The sequence below is a fragment of the Acanthaster planci genome, linkage group LG15 (assembly GCF_054643075.1).
Source record: "Acanthaster planci isolate LZ-2023a linkage group LG15, COTS_SCS, whole genome shotgun sequence".
Classification (NCBI taxonomy): domain Eukaryota; kingdom Metazoa; phylum Echinodermata; class Asteroidea; order Valvatida; family Acanthasteridae; genus Acanthaster; species Acanthaster planci.
The window spans coordinates 830,569-838,206 of NC_141791.1; the positions used below are offsets into that span (position 1 = coordinate 830,569).

Below are 7,638 nucleotides of genomic sequence, written 5' to 3' on the forward strand. Positions count from 1 at the left end.
CTTTATTGTTATTGTCATTCAAAAGGTACTTCATTATCAGTCTAACGTATAATCGTGAACGTAGAAATGCATCAACCTATAGACTTGATTATCGTCTGTGTTCTTAGAGGCATCCCGTGACCACCGTACAAAATACTCATATGGACTTTCTCAGAAAAGTATCTTTTAAGAAATATTTGAACTGCAATATTGCTTTCAATGGAGTTGGCGGTTTCGCTCATCGGCAGTCATGTGATGAATTACTAACATGGTCGAAAAACCTCACTTGGCTTAAACGGATAGGCCTAATGTTATGTTATGTGACTGAATCGAAATTAAATGCAGAGTCCAATTATTGAACATGGATGGTTTCAGTTTGAAATACAAGACAGGTGTACGTTGACGAGGTAAATTTGATTTGTTTGAATACTTCTTTGGAATATTAATCTTTTACCTTCTTCAGAATATATCTAGTACCTTGATTTCTGTGACATGGAGCCACTTTCAAAATAAAAAAGAGGGCATGTATGATCAAAGAATTCGGACATTATATCACCGGTAAATATCTGCCTGGTCAATAGACTTGAATCATTTGCACATTTAACATAAAATTAAAGAGGTTAGTTAATATTACAAGATTGGTATTAAACAAGAAATCTTTCTTGAGAGTGGGTGTTTAAAACCACTTGCGGAGAGAATTTAATGGAGAGTTGTCCACCTTCAAATATAGTTGTGCACGTGTGTGTTCCGTTTAACACAGTAAACTTTCAGTCATTGTAAATTTGGTGGGTTCAACCCATAGAGCCATTGACCACTTTTCATGATAATGGTCACTTACGTTGATTGATTGGATATAAAAAGCAATTTTATTGTGATTTATAAGAGTTCAGCGTCATGGTGAATTTCGATAATTGAAAGGGTGAAGAAATAGAGAAGAACGACTCTCGTTCGCCTCTTCATCCCTCTAACTCCTTAAAGTGTGTGGTACCTAAACTGTGCGTCATACGTCGCCATCTTCGGATGTTCGCTGTCGTATAATGTTGCATCAGCAATTTTACAAAATCAAGTGTTATTCCTGAACCTTTTGACCGAGAAAACCGAGCTAAACATTGCTGTTTTGCATTTTGCTCTCGATATCTAGCAGTCTAGGACTGAGCACGGAATCATACTTCTGGTCTTTTGCTTATTGATATCTTGGAACAGGGATGTCATGCCGAAGAATTTGCAACCGTATCCTCCAAGATGCAACAACCAAGTAACGCCAGATTGCTGGAAAGGTTCCCGCAATTCGCCCTTGCTAATTCGTTCGTTTTCACTGCTGTGAGTTCCCAAGTAGGATGTAAATAAGGGTAGTAATTTAATTTCTTGAGGAAAATAAACTCGTGGCTAAAAAAATTTCCATGAAATGCTCTGTTAAAGCTGGTGACCAGAAACTGTTAATTTAAACTTAGAAATCAACGAACAATCAGGTAGCCTACTTGGCCACTTAATTAAGTTAACGAATATGTAATTGGCCTCCAAAAACTTCTTGTTTGGGCTTTTGCTGCTTAGCGGGAGATGTCTTGTAAGGCAGTCGGCTAAAAGAGATTAAGGTGGAGCATCATCAGAATGAGAGGAGGCAAAAGTGGAGCATCCTTTAAGTGTAACTGAACAAAGAGTGGTACAAAAATATAGACCGATGTTGAGAAGGTGGAACAGCGCGGCCTCTGCAGCCCGGACGGGGTTCTGTGAGCTAGCCTAGAGGGCGCTCGCGATCTCGGCCAGCTAGCTAAGCGCGTGCGCGGAGCTACACCGTACAGATCTGACCTGAGCTGGAGGTACATGATCGCTTGTTTTCTTTCTCCACGTGCTATTTATATTGATAATACTGGACTCACTCACATGACTAGTAATTTGGAATATACCATGGGGTAAAACTGCATCGTACATTCCACGCAGATGATTTTCATTATCCAAAGTGGGCTCCTCTATCACTTACGCCTACCCCACTGCCCCAGAACTGCGGTATCCGACCGTCTGCACCGCTCCAACGTTCCCACAGTTCCGGGGGAATACTCTCTCCGAGTCCCTATCAGCTCAATTGCAGAATACCCTGCCATCCCGCATGATCAACTTCATAGCCATGTATAGGTCAAAGTGTCACACTCTTCTCAAGGGATTTTCACCTTGTACCCACGTAACCAGTCATTCCGGGGGTCGATTTTAGAGTAAGAGATTTTTAGAGTTCTGTAATTACTCCGTGTTTAACAGGTCGTAAATACATAAAATAGGCCCCAGTACCTTGATGATCAATTATATCCCCAGGACTGTGGGGTTCATCATCCACTGCTCTCTCACGAACAAGATAAACGTGGGAGTGCGCCGACGAACCACACTGTTCTGGGGGGTAGGCCCCGAGGTCAGTGTCAATTAAGCTTTAATAGCCTAGTTAGTTGCTGCAATGATTTTTATGATCACTTCATGATTTTTTGACCACTATTAAATTCACCATCCAGTAGATTCACATTTTCAACTGGATAAAATCCCCGAAGAAGTGGAGAGAATCATGGAAGCTGGGGGTGTTGTACCGGATGTCATTGATGTAGCCCCACCCAGTACTGCCGAGGTCACATGGCCCAGTGGCGTGAAAGCCGAGATGGGCAATGTTGTTACACCCACTCAGGTATTTGCAATCTGCTTTCTCGGTATGTTCAAGGGGGTCACTGAAGGTAAATAAATCAATGCCAGTACATAGGCTCTGTACATTTCAAAATTTCCAATGAGAGGACACACCCATGGAGGGGAGGGGCAGGGACCTGTGCTGGGGGGGGGGAGGCACATTCCCCCATACTTGTGCCACTGTGTGCCAGCCAGAGTTCACCTGTGATGCATGCTGAACATAGACTTTTCATTCTCAGGTCCAGAGCCAGCCAACCGTCACCTGGCCGGCTGAGGAGGGCGTCCTCTACACCCTTGTGATGACTGATCCTGATGCGCCCAGTAGGGCCAACCCTAAGTTCCGTGAATGGCGCCATTGGTTGGTCATCAATGTACCAGGCAACGAAATTGCCGGTTGTAGCGCCCGGTCTGAGTACATTGGGGCAGGCCCACCAAAGGACACTGGTAGAAAATTGATCTTCTAAAATTTGAGATGAAAGAAAATCAGTATCCTTATGAATGAAATGAGTAACATCCAGCCAACTTTGTATGGTAGATAAAAAAAAACAATCTCTTTGTCTGAGGTGCTTTTTGTCAAACCATACGATGGTGTTCTTTGCAATCTATATGTATCTTACTATTTGTTTGGTTTCCTTTTGAACACTTGTTCATGTCGTGCAGTCAATTTAGTGTTAATTTTTCATTACAGGCCTTCATCGCTACGTCATCCTCATCTACAAGCAAACTGGGCGAATCAATCCAGACAGTGTGCCCTTAGTCTCGGACAGCGATTTCACAGGTAGAGCTAAGTGGAAGGTGCGTGAGTTTGCACAGTCACATGGCCTTGGAAACCCAGTAGCCGGGAATTTTGTCCAAGCTGAGTATGATGACTACGTGCCCAAGATGTATGCCAGAGTTGAGGAAATGACCGCCAAGAGGAAGCAGGAGGCAGGAAAAAGTGAAAAATAAGGTCCAGAAACTCGTGAAAAGATTAAAACAAGACATAAGACAAAGATATGGATGACAAGTCAACTGAAGATGATACACTGACATAGATTTTATTCACAAGTCAGCCACTTTTATTTGAAAGCAAGGTTAACTTTTAGTTTTTGAACCTGAGAATAAAAATAAGAGCAACAAAATAAAATTTTGTTAAGATTAGTCACATTTCCAATGATGAATAATTTGAAATCTGTGATTTATTATATGTGGTTTAAGCCACATTAAAAAAGAAAGTGAGGCATGGATCAGAAAATAGTCTGACACCACCCCATTAGATAGATTACATTGAGTAAGATAGATTCAGGGAACACAATTCAAAATGGCTTCCTTAAGAATAAGATCTATTGTGTGAATTTATTGATATCCTGTAAAGCTTTAAAAAGGCAGTAAATTCTACACACACCTGCACTTCCCCAAAGCTGCTGCAATCGTAACCAATGCATGTGCATTTGATGCTAAAAGGCTATTATTTTGCGTGTTTTCTCATTTACAATTCTGTAATACGAAGTAATTACAGAATCATTTTATTTTCAGGTGGTTTATTTGATTAATTTCAATGAGTTAAATGCATCAAATGTGTCTTGATGACAACAGACAGTTTGTACTTTATTCTCACTTTACATTTTGGAGAAGGTATTTTCGTTTTCTTCTTTTCTCATTATTCATCCTTCGTTATTCAATTAAGGTCTCAACAATAATGAATTCATTCCTCACTGTTGGTTCACCGTCAAAAGAATTCCCAGTACCAAAAACATGCTTTGTAAATATGATTATGTCCTCAAGCTGGACATTTTACATCAATCTTGTTAGGAGTGTCTCTGAGAAGAGAGATTGTTGCCTGTTATGAGCCTGTGAAGGTTTCCATAAAGTGACTGCTTGTTGCATAAAATGCTTCATGAATGCTTCACCTGTTGTGCGTTTATTGCTACTGCCTTAATTAAAGATGTGTTGAAATTGTGATCAAACAAGTTTGCAAATTTAAAAAGACGGCATTAAAATGCCTTCATTTTGTAAAGTTACATTTAATAGTTATCATTTTTTTTTTAAATTTTACACAGGTATGAATGAACATAAACATTTAATTACATTTACAAAAACAAGCCCCCAAACCAAAAGATACACAAATTTTGTAATTTCTGAAAAGAAAACCAAAGTCATCTTCTAAGTGACATATTGAAACAGACTGAAATGCCAAATAAATGTTACAAATTGTTAAATTATGTGACAAACTGGACCCCACTAAGAAAAGCAAAGCTGTTAACATTTTACCTCAACCCTTTTCGGCTCAGCCATGAAATCTATACAGAAGAATGACAAACAACTGTTTATTGGTTTTGCTAATATCGCAACTTATTATGTAAGACATTATATATTGTATTAAGTGCGCTACTTTTTCTTTGATAGTTGTAAATCTTACGCTAGAGTAGATGTTAATACTCCTTTTCAAATGCACTGTACCTGACCCTGTGACCCAAAAAATATTGCATAATACTGAATAGCTTAACAATCAGTTTTACAAACACACAAAGAAAATGTTGCTCAAAATAGTGTTTGTAAAAAAAACCTTTACAAATTGCACAACAGGAAGCAGTGCAGAAAGCTGGTTACCAGCCAATAAGTCACAGGATGTACATGGCTAGTGGCTGGTTCTCAGTTCGCTTCTGCTTGACGAGTAACTTTAGCAGGAGACTCCCGATGTAGCATCTCAATGGAAAATAAATTACAATTTTGTCATCGTGTTGCACAAAGGAACATACAAAAATACTTTAGCAGTACAGTTTTGTTAAAATACATGACAAAAGGAGGGCTTTACAAAGCTTTTAAGATACAAAACTGGTCCTCTACTGGAAGTGTCACTCTGGAAATAATGTGTTCATGACTTGAAAATACTCCTTTGTTTTGGTGGATTATGTGTATCCTGTTGCGGCATTCCTGCTACCTTGTTTCCAGTAGGCCATGTTTCTTTGACAGGATGTCCACAGTCTTACTATGAGCGCTGCCAAGAGAACAATAAGTCATTTGTAATTAATATGTTTGACAAGTAATTCACATGTAGAGGATCAAGATTATTTGATATTCTGAGTCCTTTGTGGGGATTAGGTTTACCTTCCAGGTCTGATGATGGTGAACTGCCCCGGTATAGAGAGATTTACCACGGTGGAACCTAACCTGGCTTCCACAGTGTCACCAAGTTGACCTCCGTCCAGAATTAGGTCAAGCTTGGGCCATAACTCCTCAAACTCCTGCAAAGTTTAAAGAATCATATAGAACATACATTTGGAAATTTTCTTCAAAGCCTGAATTCATTTCAGCTTAAAATTTATTGTCCATACTGGTTTTTAGCCACAATAATATAATTTTTAACATGATTATTTTAACAGGCAACAATTACGATTGTATGTAGATTAAAGCAAAAGCAGTTTGTTGAACAAACATATTTTTGATTGGAAAAATCACAAACCTGCACAGCCAGTGTACTTCTAGTTGCGCTGATGTTGGCACTGGTAAGCGCCAAAGGGGAACCAACGGCTCTTGCAACCTCTCTGATGAATGGATAGTCTGGAATACGGATACCAACCAAGCTGGTGAAAGGGTTCAACTCAGGGTTGAGCTCAGGTCGCCTCTTGAACACCAATGTGACTGGTCCCGGCAGAAGATCAGAAAGTAAACTGGTTGATACAGGAACTTCACTCCACCTATGCACAAAAACAATACAATAGATCAAACCTAAAACATTCATTAATATTTTGGTCAGTCATTGAAAACAAAAATTTATTGAAAACAAATGTCATCTATAGATTTCATCGTACTTTTGTAAGTCTTCAATATCTCCAACACAGATCGCAATAGGGTTGTTTCCATTTCTCCCCTTGATGTTGTATAACTGCTTCACAGAAGCAGTTGATTGGGCCAAAGCCGCTACACCATAGATGGTGTCTGTAGGGACGGCTATGACATGACCAGCTTGCAGGCTCTCAACAGCTGCAGAAACTGCATGATGATTGTCTGTTATTTAAACGGAATAAAAATAACATTTTAACTAAGTGATTAATCTGGTTGTGACAGAATGACAATTTTTCACAATCAACATGGTTATTGATTGTAAACGGGGTCCATGCACTGAACTACAATGCATAATATAAGGTTGTACACTACTCAGTCTCTTCTGCCCCACTTTCATGTAAGGTATGCGGGCACATCAACCAATCATGGCCAACAATTACAATGCACGATGATGTGAAGAGACTTCAAATAGTAGACTGAATTATAAATGTACTGTACATGAACATGTAGATACACAAATTTCACATGATCATTAGCTTGATTAATATTAGTCAGTTAGTGGTCATGGTGGTTAGACCAAACAATCATTAAAGGTCTAATGTGTTTGTGGTGCTGGTGTTATGGCGCACTTTTGACTTGTAAGTGTATACTGCACCACGACCCACATATGGAGGAATAAAACTCACAAACTCTAAAACATATTACAAGTAAAAATGTTACGGCATTTGTTTTCCATGTTTTTACCATATTTACCGGCTGCATTTCCGAGCTTGATGAGTCGAGCCATTCCCACGGTTCTAATTTGACTGTCGCCGCTGAATTCTTTTAAGAAATTGGACCAATACTTCAATGCGATCCGTGTAAGCCTTCTGTAAGTTGTGTAACGAATATGAAACATTATACTAGTCGTGACAAATATTCCTCAAATCTCTCGATCATTCACGACATTGCATCACCCCTACAGACCACCCGGTGCATAGAGGCTGCCATCTTGGATTGACTGTTGGGATTTCCCTCCTCCACTCAATATGCAAATTGTTAGGCGGGGCCATACGTCTACGCATTCTTTCTGACTTTTACCCAATGAATGTTGTGACTTCATTATGAGTTTACGTATGGGTCCTAATATGGAAGTTACAGTACCATATTTGTAACCTTTCATCCAAATAAAGCCATCTATTATCCAAATATGGCATGATGGAATGTCCCTTCAGCTGCACGGTGAAAATTGAATAC

General features: G+C 39.5%; 2 protein-coding genes across 9 annotated transcripts; one reads left to right on the forward strand and one right to left on the reverse strand.

Annotated features, from left to right (window-relative positions):
• The first annotated feature begins 1,714 nt into the window (after positions 1-1,714).
• On the forward strand, positions 1,715-4,659 carry pebp1 (phosphatidylethanolamine binding protein 1). Of its 7 annotated transcripts, none has more exons than XM_087146581.1 (5): positions 1,781-1,796; positions 2,230-2,377; positions 2,475-2,641; positions 2,877-3,081; positions 3,326-4,659. In XM_087146581.1, the coding sequence occupies exons 3-5, from the start codon at positions 2,525-2,527 to the stop codon at positions 3,583-3,585; spliced, it is 582 nt and encodes a 193-aa protein (XP_087002707.1). In that variant the 5' UTR covers positions 1,781-1,796; positions 2,230-2,377; positions 2,475-2,524; the 3' UTR covers positions 3,586-4,659. The 7 variants fall into 7 exon arrangements, with proteins under 7 accessions (XP_022082076.2, XP_022082074.2, XP_087002707.1 ...); XM_022226388.2 differs by having other exon boundaries at positions 2,478-2,641; XM_022226384.2 differs by lacking the exon at positions 2,230-2,377 and having other exon boundaries at positions 1,715-1,796.
• Positions 3,650-7,411, reverse strand: yrdc (yrdC N6-threonylcarbamoyltransferase domain containing). 2 transcript variants are annotated; one of them, XM_022226381.2, is made up of 5 exons: positions 7,156-7,411; positions 6,429-6,624; positions 6,080-6,314; positions 5,725-5,861; positions 3,650-5,614 (listed from the first exon to the last, which is right to left on the reverse strand). In XM_022226381.2, the coding sequence occupies exons 1-5, from the start codon at positions 7,298-7,300 to the stop codon at positions 5,554-5,556; spliced, it is 774 nt and encodes a 257-aa protein (XP_022082073.1). In that variant the 5' UTR covers positions 7,301-7,411; the 3' UTR covers positions 3,650-5,553. The 2 variants fall into 2 exon arrangements, with proteins under 2 accessions (XP_022082073.1, XP_022082072.1); XM_022226380.2 differs by having other exon boundaries at positions 7,147-7,411.
• Positions 7,412-7,638: the final 227 nt, after the last annotated feature.